At 41.7% G+C, this 17,675-nt stretch overlaps 1 protein-coding gene across 2 annotated transcripts in view; it reads right to left on the bottom strand.

The window, feature by feature from the left end:
- Positions 1-1,192: 1,192 nt before the first annotated feature.
- PXYLP1 (2-phosphoxylose phosphatase 1) overlaps positions 1,193-17,675 on the bottom strand; it is a 129,691-nt gene continuing 113,208 nt past the window's right edge. For both annotated transcript variants that reach the window (XM_075863981.1, XM_075863980.1), the window contains exons 3-7: positions 12,784-12,840; positions 9,743-9,913; positions 6,731-6,857; positions 4,057-4,196; positions 1,193-2,930 (exon numbers count right to left, since the gene is read on the bottom strand). In XM_075863981.1, the coding sequence (XP_075720096.1) occupies positions 1,999-2,930; positions 4,057-4,196; positions 6,731-6,857; positions 9,743-9,913; positions 12,784-12,840 (1,427 nt within the window). In that variant the 3' untranslated portion in view covers positions 1,193-1,998. The remainder of the gene's footprint in view (positions 2,931-4,056; positions 4,197-6,730; positions 6,858-9,742; positions 9,914-12,783; positions 12,841-17,675) is intronic.

A 17,675-nucleotide genomic window follows, 5' to 3' on the forward strand; every position in this document is an offset into this window, starting at 1 on the left:
TCTGCCACAGAAATAGCAACATCTGCTATTTGTTGTGGATTTTACCGCCCCATTGAATTCCATGGGGAAAACCCGCAACAAAAAGGCAGCGATCACGCAAATAAAATTTAAATGCCGCGGATTAAAAAACTGCACAGCAGGTCAATTTCTGAGCGCTTTTCCACTTATTTATGCAGCATGTGGATGAGATTTCAACAAATCCCATCCATTCTGCTGCTACGATATTACGCTGCGGATTTTCCACAGCTAAATACGTATTTACGCTACGTGTGAATCCAGCCTTAGGTAATTTTCCCAAGATGAACCTAAAAATACAATTTTAAACCACATCACCATCACAAAATTCAATTGCCATTTTTGATATGGCAATCGTAAAAAAAAATAAACCACGACTGTCTACAGGACTGCTTTCTGCTGAAAAAAATCAGAGTACCAAACGTAGAAAAACATAGATGCAATTGCACTAAAAACACAGCATACAGGCAGACATTTTAATTACAGGCAATAAATGGCTGGTAAAGCACCGAACAACTGTCCTGTTTTGTAGCCTTAAACTGGTTAAACCTCAAGGAGATATATAGGTGGTGTGTAGGCTCTCACTGGCATCATGGCTTTTGTTATAAAGGATCCTTCTGACTTATAATGTGCCCTTCAGGTTTACATTTTTTTGCCCGTTAAATCGCGCTACTCTGGAGCAATGGAAACCTGATGTAAAACAGCAATGATGCAAATGTGAACAGAGCTTCACCGTGAGGACACCGGTCTTGCAGTTGCATAGGTCCGTTTCCCTGTGATGGTCCAGAATGGTAGTCATGTTTTCTAACTGCACGTGGCTAGGAGGGGGGGGGGGGAGGGATCACCGCTCTCCTAGACCCGGCCTGGACCTTTAGGGTATGTGCACACACACTAATTACGTCCGTAATTGACGGACATATTTCGGCCGCAAGTCCCGGACCGAACACAGTGCAAGGAGCCGGGCTCCTAGCATCATAGTTATGTACGATGCTAGGAGTCCCTGCCTCGCTGCAGGACAACTGTCCCGTACTGTAAACATGATTATACTACGGGACAGTTGTCCTGCAGCGAGGCAGGGACTCCTAGCATCGTACATAACTATGATGCTAGGAGCCCGGCTCCTTGCACTGTGTTCGGTCCGGGACTTGCGGCCGAAATACGTCCGTCAATTACGGACGTAATTAGTGTGTGTGCACATACCCTTAAATGCGTTCCCATGCCACACAACATAATGATCTTGAATTTCAGGACCACTAAAAACTGGATTTTTTTTTTTTCAATTATCATATTTATAATGCTTACATTGTGATCGAGGAATGCTTCAGTATGTAGCGTGGCTGCCAGATTCTAGTGTATTTCTGTCCGACATTGATTTAGCTCTGTCAGTAACGCAGAACATGATAGAGCAAATGGGTGTATAATACATTCTTGGCCTAACTCCGCTCAAAACTTGAAAAGTCTGTGTGTCTGTGTGTGTGTGTGTGTGTGTGTGTGTGTGTGTGTGTTTGGTTGTGGCCACAAAGAACCATTATTATGTTGTCAGAAAAAGAATATGCTTTTCCCTTCTGTTTCACAAACATACCTAATGACAAATACCCAGCAAACATCTCCCCATACCTCACCTTCCTGCACACCTGAGAAATAAAGACAAGTTTAGGGTATTGGTATAAACTGCAGACACATCTGAATTTTCAGGTCTGGAATGGAGCCAAGCTTTTTGAAACACAAGAAAGAGCAGTTAACGTAACGCAATACAACCTCTGCCTTACATAGAAGGATGGCCGCCTTTTCACTCATCACTGGACCTAGCTGGACTGTGGAACAAATCTGCATGGCAGACACATGCTCAGTTGGCAGCTTACATGTGGTCTGTTCTGTCAACATAAACCGGGTAGGAGCTTAATGTTGACTTTTATTTGCACAGTTACTGAACCAAGATGAATGTCTCCTGTTATTGATGTTACAATGAATTAATAGACGACTCTAAGACAACCGTTGATGACATGCGTCATAATAACCGGTACTGTTCAGGGGCGAAAACATTTCTTTCTTCACAAAGTTGACAAATTTTGAAAGTGGACACAGAGGCCTGCTTGAGCGTCTCTCGTGTTCTCTACAAAAAGAAGTCTGGAAAGTGACATCCTCCCCATTGTATAAAATTCGGACGTAGTGTTCCTTTTGTTTCTCAGTGTTTTGCCATAGTTCAAATACTAAGCGTGCAGCAAATCGAGGGAATCTAGCCTCTGTGAGACCGATGGCACTGAGGACAGGTGACAGAGTCACGTCATGGGCAGAGTATAGGGCAAACACTTCGCCATTTTTACCTTCTGATATACGCTGCATTCGGCTGACAGTCTGGTTTAACAGCGGGTAAGTTGCCAATAGTGCATACTTATAATACAGCTGCTTCTCATGTCTCTCCCGCTCATCCTCAATTTGATGTGCCTTAATGACCTTAAAGTGCTCAATGTCTATACAGCCATTCTTGGTGCATGGGAAAGTGACATTGTGGCAAAAATGGCATAGCATTGAGTCAATGGGATTGGAGGCTCTTAGTAGCCGAGTAGGGACCCCAACCACTTTGGCCATATTAATATAAGTCTTTTCTAGCAGGGCGTTTTTAATCCTATAGCCATACTGGCGACGCTGCTCTTCTTCAAGGTAGTGGTTTCTCATAGGACAGTCACAGAGACTGGAGCAGAATATACTGCTCCACTGGTGTTTAAGGTTTATCTTCTTCCAGTCAAAGCCAGGCAGGAAGCTGTAAAGTAAGGCCAGCCCACTTTGCAGCGTCCTGCTTTTTCCAGTGGATTCAATGTAAAGCTGCTTTGCTGTCCAGTCATTTGATAGCAGTCTATGTTTCTTCAAGTAGTTTTCCCTTAGAGTTTGTCCATTATGCAAATGCTGCACAACACCTGCATTGCAAAAGTAAAATATTAGGGATTATTGCAAACATTAAAGTCATTAGTATTTTGTGGAATAGGTTGGAGGCAGAGTACATTTATGTCACCTTCCCCTCCCCCTGTCGTCAGGGATTGGCATTTCTAGGTGGCTCTTTGGAGAGCAGTGAGGAGGTGCAAAGGGCAGAGTGTGTGGCAGCATAATCTCCATTTGAATATGCCAGTGATTGGTGTGGTCCCATCTGTTACTATAGGTTGTATTGGATGGAAAATTGTTACTTGTATGGTAAGCTTTAGATACTGATTTATAAAATGTAATTACCATAATTAGTAAATGTTTTCCTCACTCCAGCTAAAGACACGGGCCAATGATCGGCACACGAGCGCTTGTACGAACGCTCGTTACCGATCATTGCCCTGTGTAAACGAGTAAGCGCTTTATGTTGCCTAAAAAACAGTCGCTTGTCGGCAGCACATCTCGCTGTGTAATCAGGGGATGTACTGCCTATAAGCTGCATATTTGTTGGGGCGGTCGATCGCATTGACGATCGCTCGTTCCCATACATTTTGATCATTATTCCATGTAAATGTAGCAAACGTGTGCTGATCTACGTGCTGTATTGTAGATCGGCGCTGGTTTACCAGGTAGAATATCTGCCCATACAAAAGGGCCCCTAAGGCCCTTTTACACCGGCCGACGATCAACAAGACATCATTGATCGGTGCTCGCTTGCTCCTGTCACACGGAGCTATGGATGGGGACGAGCGGTCGTTACTCCGATCACTCGTCCCCATCCATTATCATGTCGGCAGCGCGTTTCCCTGAGGGATGCGCTGCCGACAACGATAATCTTTTACTCTTTTTAAATGATACAATCAGCAAATGATCGCGATTTTGCGCGTTCATCTGCTGATCGCTGCCCTTTTTACACAGGGCAATTATCGTCAACGAGCATTCTATGAACGCTCGTCTGCCGGATAATCGTCCTGTGTAAAACCCCCTTTAGACTGGTTTTAAACAGCTGATAAAACACGACAAATGTTTCAGTATCAGATCATTAATTACCTTATACTAAATAATAAATGGAAACTTTCCCTGCATTTTTTAATGCAACCAGATAATACAGATAAGAAAGTCTACCTGTTTGGGTTAATTCTCCCATCTCACACACTGAATGGCTGGGAAAACGTGGCAGGCTGCTCAATGTACCATCCATCTGAGCTTCCGATCCTTTTGTCATGTGACTAATAAAATCTGCCAAGTTTGGATGGGATGGGTTCCTATAGGATGTAATGAAAACAATAAGCAACAGTGAAAAGTTTGGAATGTCACTTTAGTGAATGGAGACAAACCTTATGACCATGCTCTACTATAGAAGACATTTGAATGCTATGTAGTAGAACATGTAATCTGAATATTTAATAATCATAGAATTGGAAAAACACGAGAACTGAAGGTCATTCGTTTATAGTGAATATAGAATAGTGATGTTTTATATCTGTTCCAGTCACAGTTGTCATGAGGTTGTCCCATGACAACACATTTTTCTACTTTTATGACCGGTCAATTAAAATGGCTGAATATGATAAAACGGGAGCCTGACCTGTGGTTGTCGTGGAACAAACCTTTTGAGTTCAATGATAAAAACATTTTATAATGCTCAGTATCATTTTGTAACAGCTTGCGAGTACAATGTGAATAATAACGCTGTAGTATTAGGCCTTGTTCCCACAGTACAGTTTTAGTGAAGTTGTAGCATACGTTTTATATAGAATTCTCGTCCCTTTGATGTCCAATCCTTCTTTTAGCTTAATGGGGTATTCCCAAGTTACATTTATGGCATATCCACAGGATATGCTATAAATGTCTGATAGATGTGGGTCACAGCTCTGGGACACACGCAGCTCCTTCCATCAATTCCTATGGGAGTAATAGAGACAGCCGAGCCTGCGTTCTGGAGAGGTGTGCGGGTCCCAGCTCATCTATTAAACATTTATGGCATATTTACAGGATATGCCATAATTGTCTAAGTTTGGAATACCCCATTTAACCCTTAGACGTCCACAAAATGTATATTTATGTAGCAGTTGCTGGTGCCCCATGCAGCTGGACCGAAAATTTACGTGGTCCACTTGGATGGCTGTATAGTGCTTTCCCATTAAAGAGATCAGACTGACAAATCGTTAGCCCGAGCCTCCTGAAGTTCAGGGAGCTGAAATGACTAGCTCCAAGTCACATGCTTAACACAGCGCCAAAGTGAGTCCAGTGATCTACAACGGGACCCGAATGAAGGAATCTTCCTCCCTGTATTCGGGCCGTTTCCATGAAAACTTGTGACGTCGCACTCGACCTGTCACGGGCCTCGACCTGTAACACAGGTGCCCTCTTACCATTTCTCTGTATGCAGATCACTAATAATAGTGATCTAATGGCCAGCAGGCGTCAGCTCACTATTATCTGTAATCTGCATACAGAGGAATGCTGGAAATACACACATTATGTTATCCTAGCTTTACCTAGACACCGGAATAAAAAACTATAATAAAACAAATAAAATAAAAACTCTAACACCTCCCCAAACCCACCCGCACTGCCAAGGACTATTTTCTGTGACACGGGCGCATATAATAATGCGTCCATATAGCAAAATCTCAGCTATATCAAATCCACAGAAATAATTACCCCGTCACTACTTTTTGTCTTCTAGCCCCGCCCTATGTACTTTATACATACAATAAAAAATTCTGTACACAGGTGCTTTGCGCCCATTTACAAATCCCACATACATCCTAAAGGCAAGTGGTGGGCTGGAAAACAGGGGGCCTTTGTTCTTTGGCATTATAACGGTGATGCAGGTGGGTAAAGGGCACATATTTGATATCGTTAAACATATGAGAGAGGGGAATATTTTGTGACATAAATTTGTCAGGGGTAAACTAATTATGTTCAATTACAAAAGGATAAAATGTAAAGTAAATTAGCATTTTTTCCCCTATTTCTCCCATTTTCCCCCTATATAAAACTTAAAAATTAAAAAGACACCGATTCTGTCCTGGCACAACATTAAAGCCCAATCTGAACCCCCCCCCCCCCCCAAAAAAAAAGAGGATTTCATTTTTATCAAAGTACTTAAGAATAATATTAATAATAATAATAATAATAATAATAATAATAATAATATCACCCTTAGAATGTGGCATTTCAAAAGGCGAAACTTTGCTACTGCATCAACACTACATTGAACACTGCTGTATGTTTGTTACCATGCATGTAACACAATATAAAATATTGTGATATGTCATCCTTAATTCATATATATTATTTTTCATGCTACGTGAATGATTCATATGCGCCATCTAGGATATATTTAAGGATGTATTCCTTAAAGGGTAACTAAACATTCAACAAACTTCTGACATGTTATAGTGACATGTCAGAAGTTTTGATTGGTGGGGGTCCAAGCACTGAGACCCCCACCAATCGCTAAAACTAAAAAGTGCTCGTCTGAGCCGCTTATTTTCTGTTCGGCTTTTTGCGGAGATCAATGTAGCGGTGTACGGGCTCAATAGAAAGTCTATGAGCCCATACTCCACTAAATCGGCTTTCCGGAAAAAGACAAACTAAGCGGCTCAGCACTCACACGAGCGCTTCTGCTGCTTCGTTTTAGTGATTGGTGGGGGTCTCAGTGCTTGGACCCCACCAATCAAAACTTCTGACATGTCACTATAACATGTCTGAAGTTTGTTGAACGTTTAGTTACCTTTTAAGAAATAATAAAGGCAAGCACACCTAATTTAAAGAACATGTACCGTACCTATCAGGCTCCAGGACACAGTCAATATCAGGTCTCTTGGTTTTGGGAATAGAATAGAGTGGATACCTATCTCCATGACGGATCATCACTTGGACGGATAGCAGTTTGAGGTTATGAGGTGCGTGGCCTAAAAATCACACATAATTAAATATCACATACATAATAAACATATAGATATATTTTTATTCCCCCGTTATATGTTATGACAGACAATGCAGTGCTACTACATAAAAAGTCTACTAGTGAAGGAAATTCTGAGCAGCAGTGCTGTATACAGATAAGCCTATCTTAATGGACGTTACTGCAACTATGATCATCCTGTGACGTGTTGGAGGGGGGCATTGATCCTGTAAGATGTCAGATAATGGTCAGCCAACCACCGGATTATGTTCTTCAACTTCACCATGCACATTTGGCTTGTCAGATTATGTTATTTCAATAGGGTGAGTGACAGAGAATTCTGGCACCATCTACCACGAGTAAAGGTCAAACATATGTCTCATGGGACTATACAGTCTATGGGTTAAGTCGCCAGCAAGTGCGGTTACATTTATTCGACTCCCCAGTAATGATAGAAACTCCAAATATCAGATAAAGCACAAGAGAAAGAAAGAGTCAGAAACTATCAATAAATATAAATGCCAATTGGCATAGAAAAATATATATTTTATTGGACAATACAAGTAACACGATTAAAAAAAAGACTACAAATCAAAAAAAGAGACTGTATATCTCCAAAAGTATGGGAGAGGAACATGGGTTATAAAGGTAAAACAATACAAACAGCAGTTAGTATATATCTGTAGTTGTTAGTTTGTAGCAGTGGTTCTAAACAATTTGCAAACGATAGATACAGAAAAAGCAAAGGTTAATTATAACCATACACAATAACGGTACATATCAGCAAAAAGCGATTGGTCTAGTAACAGGCATGAAAAAGATAAGGAACCTAATAGTTAGGCATAGAGAAACTCAGTACGACCAAACCTGCTGTCTAAATAGACATAAGTGTTTAACAACTAAACCTATCGCAAGTTTAAAATAGTAAATGTATCAATCAATGATCGTATGTTTAAAGTTTGCAAAGGAAGCACCGCTAGTACTGACCCATATCGTTCCAGGAATATGGTGACTCCCAGAAGTGGAGAGACCCCAACGCGCGTTTCGCGTGGATGGCTTTTTCAAGGGGTATGTTCCTAATCATTTAGATTACACCTCTTATGCTGTAAGTCACAAGGTCAGCTGAGCTCATCAGCCAATAGAGGAGTGACTTCCGCCGTGCGCGTCCAAAGAAAAGGCATCGCGATACTTAAACCCCGGGCCGTCAAGACACGACCACGCATGCGCGGCTCCGGAAACCGCGCACGCGCAGACGCGTACAATGAACAATCCAGGCAAGTCCCGGCGATGACAGAACTGACACACACGGATGAAGAACAGAATAAGGTAGGGAAAAAGGGACTCAATCTAGCACTAAAAAGATAATTAGGCCACTCTAAGTGCCGTTTATCTTATACGCGGACAAGTTTAATGGGACTGTCACACTAACTCAAATATCGTAAAAAATCCATCAAATGAATAGATCATTCAGACATACGAGAAGCAGATATCATAATTAAGTCAATCCATGTCACGATAATATAATCTGATTATATTATCGTGACATGGATTGACTTAATTATGATATCTGCTTCTCGTATGTCTGAATGATCTATTCATTTGATGGATTTTTTACGATATTTGAGTTAGTGTGACAGTCCCATTAAACTTGTCCGCGTATAAGATAAACGGCACTTAGAGTGGCCTAATTATCTTTTTAGTGCTAGATTGAGTCCCTTTTTCCCTACCTTATTCTGTTCTTCATCCGTGTGTGTCAGTTCTGTCATCGCCGGGACTTGCCTGGATTGTTCATTGTACGCGTCTGCGCGTGCGCGGTTTCCGGAGCCGCGCATGCGTGGTCGTGTCTTGACGGCCCGGGGTTTAAGTATCGCGATGCCTTTTCTTTGGACGCGCACGGCGGAAGTCACTCCTCTATTGGCTGATGAGCTCAGCTGACCTTGTGACTTACAGCATAAGAGGTGTAATCTAAATGATTAGGAACATACCCCTTGAAAAAGCCATCCACGCGAAACGCGCGTTGGGGTCTCTCCACTTCTGGGAGTCACCATATTCCTGGAACGATATGGGTCAGTACTAGCGGTGCTTCCTTTGCAAACTTTAAACATACGATCATTGATTGATACATTTACTATTTTAAACTTGCGATAGGTTTAGTTGTTAAACACTTATGTCTATTTAGACAGCAGGTTTGGTCGTACTGAGTTTCTCTATGCCTAACTATTAGGTTCCTTATCTTTTTCATGCCTGTTACTAGACCAATCGCTTTTTGCTGATATGTACCGTTATTGTGTATGGTTATAATTAACCTTTGCTTTTTCTGTATCTATCGTTTGCAAATTGTTTAGAACCACTGCTACAAACTAACAACTACTGACATAAACTGCTGTTTGTATTGTTTTACCTTTATAACCCATGTTCCTCTCCCATACTTTTGGAGATATACAGTCTCTTTTTTTGATTTGTAGTCTTTTTTTTAATCGTGTTACTTGTATTGTCCAATAAAATATATATTTTTCTATGCCAATTGGCATTTATATTTATTGATAGTTTCTGACTCTTTCTTTCTCTTGTGCTTTACACGAGTAAAGGGTAAATACAAAATTGGCTTAGTTACAATTAAAAAAAAAAAAAAAAAGTATTCGATCCTTGTTCTCCCCATGGGGAGACAACACGGGGCTGTCTCTAAACACATTAAATTGACATCAGAACACAATGTAATTGGTAAGGTTTGACAACAAAATCTACGTAGGCATAAAAAGTGTCTAAAACACAAATTCAGGTGCATTTTGCTTAGTACATTTCCCAAAATATACTAGGACATGGAAATGATGCCATAAAGGAACCCGAGCACCACAATGGATGAGAAGTTTCATAGTAGCTGTATAATATTACCTTCCATACTGCGCTCTGCTACTCCAGGAGTATTGCAGTACAGGTTGGCTTCATACAGTGGATCAGGTGCAGAAGGCTCTGTCAGCAGGTCGGGCATGATTCTTTTACGATTTTTAGCAGCAAGAGCTTCTTCCCTCTGTGGAACGGCGGGTATCAGCCGAGCTGGAAACCCTGTGAGTAATTAATTAATGCAGATTTTTGATATGAAGCAAACATCCCCAATAACATAAACAAGTTACCAGCATACAATGGGTTACTGCAGAAAATCAAATGACTTGTCCCTTTAAGTATCCTTACTTCAAAAATGCATCCTAAGTATTGGGACTGATGTATGGTCTGTTCACACCCTGAATGGCGTATACTTCCTTGCTGCTGCAGATTGTTCACGCTGCTCTGAATATTTTAGGGGAGAACATTTGGAATACACATAAAAGTTGGGGGACAACCAATAAGGTCACTATTACAGCTAACACACCTCTTTCCCAGGCTCTGGAGTGGGAATTTTGACTAGTTATGTAGTGATACACAGGATATGTGTCACTATAGAATTAAGATTTTCCAACAAGGGGCCATTCACACATTGCGGTTGAAGTGCGTTTTTTTTTCTAATGGAAAATGTTCCTTACAACATCATTGGGCAGCAGATCACAGAGCGGTTTATTGGTTTCAGCGATGATGAAGTGACGTTTCTTATAATAAATGCAATGTATCAGAAGAACGCTCTTGGCAAATCATAAATTAAACATACACACAACAAAGCAAATCAGACCAGGCGCTTCCTGCAGTGCTTCACAGGCCTTCTCCCATACCCAGAGCATACACATTACATATAGCATTATATCTTTTTGTAATACACTATTCGGGTCAAAAGTATTGGGACACCTACACATTACACCTACAGGAGCTTTTAGGACATCCCAATCTAAATTCATAGACATTAATATGAAGTTGGCCTCCCCTTTGCAGCTAAAACATCTTCCACTCACCTGTGAAGGCTTTCTACAATATTTTGGAGTGTATCTGTGGGAATTTTTGCCCATTCATCCAGGAGAGCATTTGTAAGGTCAGACATTGATGTTGGAGGAGAGGGCCTGGCTCACAATCTCTGTTCTAGTTCATTCTAAAGGTGTTGGATGGGGTTGAGGTCAGGACTCTATGTGGGCCACTCTTAGTGTTCCACACCAATCTCACCTAACCATGCCTTTATAGACCTTGCTTTGTGCACTGGGGCAAAGTCATGCTGGAACATGTAAGGGCCTTCCACAAAGTTGGAAACATACAAATGTCCAAAATGTCTTGGTATACTGCAGTATTAAAGGGGTTTTCCAGCTTCTGACAACTGATGACCTATCCACCGGATAGGTCATCAGTACATGATCTGTGGTCATGTACTGACCAGATCAACTGGTCTGGTGCCTCCATGCACCGGAAGTACAAGCCGGAAGCAGATAGCTCCGGACCACGGAATAGCGGCCGAGCTGCAGTGACAGAAGGTGGACAACCCCTTTAAGATTTTCCTTCAATGGAACGAACAACCCCATAGCATTATCCCTCCTCCACCAAACTTTACAGTTGGCACAATGCAGTCAGGCAGGCAACATTCTCCTGGCATTCACAAAACCCAAATTCGTCCATCAGACTGTCAAATAAGCGTGATATGTCACTCCACAGAACATGTTTCAGTCCAGTGGTGGCGTGCTTTACACCAGTCCATCCAACGCCTGGCATTGTGCTTGGTTCAAATTTTGAGGCAGATTTTGCTCTGCCTGGATGCCGATTTTCACTGTGTTTTTCGCCCGCAGCCATTCAGCGCCGCCGGCAAAAAATGCAGCGAAATACGCTTTCTCTGCCTCCTATTGATGTCAATGGGAGGTCAGAGACGTAAACGCCCAAAGATGGGGCATGTCGCTTCTTTTTGGAGGCATTTTCGGCCGTTTTTTGGCGCGTTTTCCACGTAAAAAAACTCTGTGTGAACTGACCCCAACGCTGCCTGGCGTCAGTACATTGTATGAGGCGCATCATTCTGAGGGACCTGGAGAAGCGATGGGGTGATGTTTTTTTTTTTATATTTAAATTTTGGGTGGGAGCAAGGCAGGGGCCCAGAATGGGTCTCTACCTTGCTACAGCCTATTGAATGAAATCTACACCAGCTAGGAGCTAGCATAGATTTCAATTATAATTTACGCCAGTTTTCTAGAGTAAATTATAATAAAATTGTCAGGTCGCTGATGCACTGCCCCTTTTCCACAAAAGTAGCGAAGGTGGCGCAAAAAGGTAATGTACATGGGGCCTAAGCATTTGATGAGTGCATATCTTCAACTTTTGTACATGGGAAAGAGGGACCTATGTATTTGGTAAGCTGCGCATTACTCATCCCACGTTTCATGTGCCATAGTGCCTTCAGCCACCTCATCGCCATAAGATAACCAATCACATTGCACCATTAGAGTGCCAATCCCAGTGCCGCCTCACCAAAGTTAGCCTGTAACAGTGTCCTGGAACCGAGGCAGTGTGGAAGAGGCACGAGGATGTACATGACAGGAGTATATAGTCTGGGGGAACAGATACCCCCTATACTTGGGATTTGCACCATCAAGGTACATTTGAGAAAATGTGGTGTAGATGATGTCTAGATGCAAAGTAATATGGTGTTCAAATATGAATCTATACTTCAATCTGTCGGTATCTGGGAGACTATATATAGTCTGTAATATTTAGGTGTATACACATTTTTCTACAAGCTGTCCTTGAAATACATTAAAAAGACAGTTCCCAGTTGCTCTGTACGTTTGTACTGTAATTTTCAGGGTGTGGAGAGCGCAGAATTATAAGTCTACTTTTCCTGCGGTATGATCTCCAATTTCTCTGGCCTCAAAGAGCCGTTCTTCTATTGCACCCTGGTGTGTACAGGGTTCACCACAATATACCGAGATAGCTTGGAAACAAAATGTGTTTTCTTTAATTACTATCATTAAATCATAGTCTGTTCGGTTACTGCAAACACAGAAAACAAAATGTACCAGGTCCATGCTGTACGTTACCTGGGAGAACATGGGGTTGTGTCTTAAGCTGCATACTGACAGGTAGCCATCTGGAGACTAGAGATAAAAGTGACAAAGAACAATGGTCACAATGTGAACAAAACAACACAAATGCTTAGGTGAAGGAACGTCATAATAAAGTCAAGCAGCTCATAAATGATTAAATATCTTCGATTTCAGCCTCTAGACCCCTGGTGATTAGCCGTTTGCGGGGGGGGGGGGGGGGGGGGCACTTGAAAAGGGGTGTGGTCTTTGCTGAACAGCCCCTTTAGGGTCAGTTCACACTGAGTTTTTTGCAGGCAGAAAATTCTGCCTGGAAAAATCAGCGCCGGTGTTTTTGAAGTGGTTTTGTACCACTTGTGTTTTTTAGGCAAATTTTACCTATTTCTTCAACAGGCAAGGGAAAACCGTGAGCGGTTTTTGGCAAAAATCGCTGTGGCCGTTCGCGGCAGTATTTTCCATCTCCCATTGATTTCAATGGGGTTTTTGAGGCGGAAAACTACTCCAGAAAGGTCATGTCGATTTGTTATACCGCGAGCGGACAAATAACTCTCAGAAAAAAACAAAAAACGCCTCTGACTCCCATTGAAATCAATGGAAGGAGATTTGGGATATTTTATGACGCTGATTCCGACGCGGTTTCCGCGTCAAAATCAGCGCCAAATAACTCAGTGTGAACAGGGCCTAAAAATGTTACACATGTGGATACAAGCTGGAAGACCTTATTTACCATGGATACGGATACATTTCTGTGAAACCAAAGTTTGGCCAATTACAAAGTAGTAAAGATTGCTTTTAAATTAGTGTCGAAACCCTTAGGGTATGTTCACACAGCTTATTTTCAAACGTTTTTTGGGCCGTAAATGCCCAGAAAAACTGATAACAATACGAAGGCTAAACGCCTCCAAAAGTCTGTCCATTGATTTCAATGGGAAAAACGGCGGTTCGATCCTACAGGGCACTTCTTTATACGGCCGGTTGAAAAAAGGCCCGTAAAAAACGCCTCGTAAAAAGAAGTGCATGTCACTCCTTGAGCGGTTTTTCATTGGGTCAATAGAAAAACAGCTCCAAAAATGGCCATAAAAATGCATCAAAAACGGATGAAAATCAGAGGCGTATTCCCTTGAAAACAGCTCTATTTTACAGCCGTTTTTCGTTTGCCGTGTGAACATACCCCTAATAGACATGCTAAAAAAAATTAAAAAAATTAGGTCACACGTGAATGTGGTTTCATAACACCTTGTGAGCTGGCATTGTCCTGTAATTTGTTGTGGATATACGTGTGGATTCCGAAAATTTGCTACAAATATACCAATTGTAAACGTGGCCCTATGTGTCATATGACCTATATGTGAACCAAAAGCATCTTTTCTAAATGTTTTTCAAAAGTAAAAAAAAAATTCAGATTTTCAGATAAATCTGCTGCTAACAAAATTGTGTTTATGTATTTTTTAATTTTTTGTTATTACAAAGGGGAGCAAAAAGCCGAACTATAAGGATATGTTCACACAGAGTTTTTTGCAGGTGGAATTTCTGCCTCAAAATTCAGTTTGGAAGTTTGAGGTAGATTTTCCTCTCCCTGCACTCCGATTTTCGTGGCCATTGAGCGCCGCGAAATACGCTTTCTCTGTATCCCATTGATGTCAATGGGAAGTCAGAGGCATAAATGCTCGAAGACAGGGCATGTCCCTTCTTTCACCCGCGAGCCGGTTTTACCGCTCACGGGAAAAAGACGCCTCCGCCTCCCAGTGAAATCAATGGGAGGCATTTTTGGGCCGTTTTTTGACGAGTTTTGCAGCGCAGTTTCCGTGTCAAAAAACTCAGTGTGAACACAGCCTAACAGACAAAAAAACATACACACAAAAGTAAAAGCCAAATCTGTGATAAGGTTATTACAACTGACCTTTATGCGAGTATTACACAAAATAAAATGTATTACGCACAAAAGTGACGGGACTTAGAAGAAGAATAATAAGACATTTTAGTAATTAATGGCAACAATATTCAGATCACATCTCCATTCATCTAGGGCACCTAAGAGTTCTCACTATATTTATGTCAATAAAATGCCATCTATAAGTACACTAAAGGGTGTTTTATAGAATTATGCCAATTATGCCAGTGCCTTGTTCTCTAGCCTGGAAAACCTTAAGTTGCCAATGTATTATAAACGTTGTGGTGGGATAGATTATAATTCAGCTGCATGTATTTGCTTCATCCACATAAACTCAGTAGTTCACTACATTCTCACACAAGAAAAACTTTTTGGAGACGTCTCAATTGGTGACATGCATAAAATATATAAATAAATATATATACATAAAGTGCAAAACGTATAAGCTCTTTTAAATAGCCCATAATTGACATACTCCTTAGAGGGTGCGAGACATTTTCTCAGAAAAGAAAAAAAAAAACATCTTAAAAAGACATTTTAAACAATTACCTCTGAAATAGATTAGTATATTAGGAGTAGTGGTATGGCAGTGACGGCATGTCCACCATTAGATACTCTCAGCCTTATAGACGTATAAAGATATAGCACAAAGAAATATTCTTCATTATCAAAAAACGTTCATAAGAAGTCAATAAATACATGTATACAAATATCAAATGATGAAGTTACCAATAATAGGACAGGGCACGCACCTACTAGGAGCAGAATTGGGAGCATGCTGCTGCTCATGTTGTAGCCTTCCAGTGGTCCAGTAAACGGCAGTGATTTACTCAAACACGGCGTATATTTTTACTGTTTGGCGAGCACCTCCTAAAGGGGGACAGGACGGCCTTTCACAGGGCTGCATACCTAACCGTTGATTCAGTTCGTTACTCGGGGCAGGGAAAATGACAGGCTTGGACCACAGAAAGAAAGGCGGTCTTGTTCTAAAAGGAACTGACATTAACTTAAATATTTGCAAGTGAGGTTTTGTGGTCTTAGTTGTTAACGTGTTCAGTCCTGGCAGAACGCTCTTCAGGTCTTCCAGAACATTTAGACTTGTATACGAAATGGGAATCCTGCAAATTTTTATATTAAAGTGGTAGACACAATATACACAATAAGCTGGAGGTGCTGGAACGCTGTTATACTAGCCAAAACGTTTGTGTTCAAACTCAAGTTTATCTTTAGGCTATGCCGAATGTTACGCAGTGGCCCGAGTAGGTTTGGGCCGCTGTTTTCCGGGAGATAACGTATGATCTCTGCGCTCTTGAAGAAATCCAGCATTGCCACTCTCATAGAACAAGTGCGAGTAGCAAATACAGGTTACTAGCATTTCCAATCTTGACAGTCAGGGACAGGAGGATAGTGTTTAGGAAACGGCACCAGATCGTTGATCCCCAAGTACTGTTTTTCCCTGTTTTTTTTATTGTATTGCTGCAGATTTGGAGGTGGGATGGTGCGGGGGGGGGGGGGGGGGGGGGGGCTGGGGGGCTAGGCAATGACAATGCTGGAGTGTGACTTTAAAAAAGGTTACAATATGTTGCATATTTCCCAGTTTGCAAATTATATTGGCTTGTATTCAAACCCACGTAGAAGGAGGGGCTAGTTACTTTCACCTTCGTGCTTGACAGTTAAACTTCACTTTCCAGCCTTAATGGTGAGAGAACTAACCTTGTACCCTTATAGGCTATAAATTAGGGTGGGTGAAGGCTCTGGCCTGACACATTCGTGATGGATAAATAAACATACAGTAGCAGATACAAAATTATGCATCACAGTCTACAGGTATAGGCTCAATCAGGCATGTCTCTGCATAGTGATGGAAAGGAGAGGGTTCTCCCATTGTAACTGACAGACAGGCAGAACTGTGAGGGATATAGATGACCCTCTGGCTGTTACTACAATATGCTGCCCTCATAAAGTCATTGAAGGTACCCTTTAAACCTCATTTGCCACTCTTCTGCCCAAACCTTTCAAGATCAATTTGTAACATAATACTGCCCTCCTAAAGCCTACTTAACTTTTCAAGTGAGGTTTCAGAATAAGCGGTCGTATGTGTGTACATGAGGAATAACACTATTTCTGGCCATTATATGACTTGCATTCTGCATTTTTTCACAGTTTTCACCTCCGCAGGCTCTCTCTAATTCTCTGTTTTCTATAAGCTAGTGGGTGGAGCCTAACTGCTATCATGTCGTCTATACACTGCACACATAGAAGAGAAGAATCCTGCTCTCTATCTGTCAAACACACATAATAGATATATATGTATACACACACACACACACACACACACACACACACACACACACACACACACACACACACACACACACACACACACACACCAGCAGAGGACATTGTATAGCAGAAATGACCAGTGTAGCTGAGAATCCAGCACTGGGGTGACATATACCAGCAGCCTGTGTCTTACGGTCTACACCTGCTTCCTCCTTCTGCACCCCCTCTCTCCATAGACTTCTATGGGCAGTGCCTCAGTCTCTGCTTCCCCTTCTCCATAGACTTCTATGAGCAGGATGTGAAGAGACACACCCCCATCTTCCTGCAGTCTCCTGTGCTCTGTAACCAGGGACAGACATTGCTTGACAACAGGCGGTGGACAGTACATTACAGAAAGGAGACACCTAGTGGCAGTAACTTTGCATGGCTGAAACAACTAACTTTTAACGGTAAGTAGATTACAAAATTGATATATATACACTATTAGATTAGCATATGTTTAAAAACTTTGTGTCCATTTAATTATTTTCTACAGTTTAGTATCATTGGCAAAAATTGGCTACACGGTCATTAATAAACATTTTAATGCTGGTGGCGGGACCCACTACTGCCAGTGGTCACTGCCGCCGGGTCTCGTACCTCCTTCTGCTGGTATCCTCTGCTCGCGACTGCTGTATCCTTAGTCCAGCGTTGAAACGCGTAACCTAATTAACCT

This window comes from Rhinoderma darwinii, chromosome 4 (genome assembly GCF_050947455.1).
Source record: "Rhinoderma darwinii isolate aRhiDar2 chromosome 4, aRhiDar2.hap1, whole genome shotgun sequence".
NCBI lineage: Eukaryota > Metazoa > Chordata > Amphibia > Anura > Rhinodermatidae > Rhinoderma > Rhinoderma darwinii.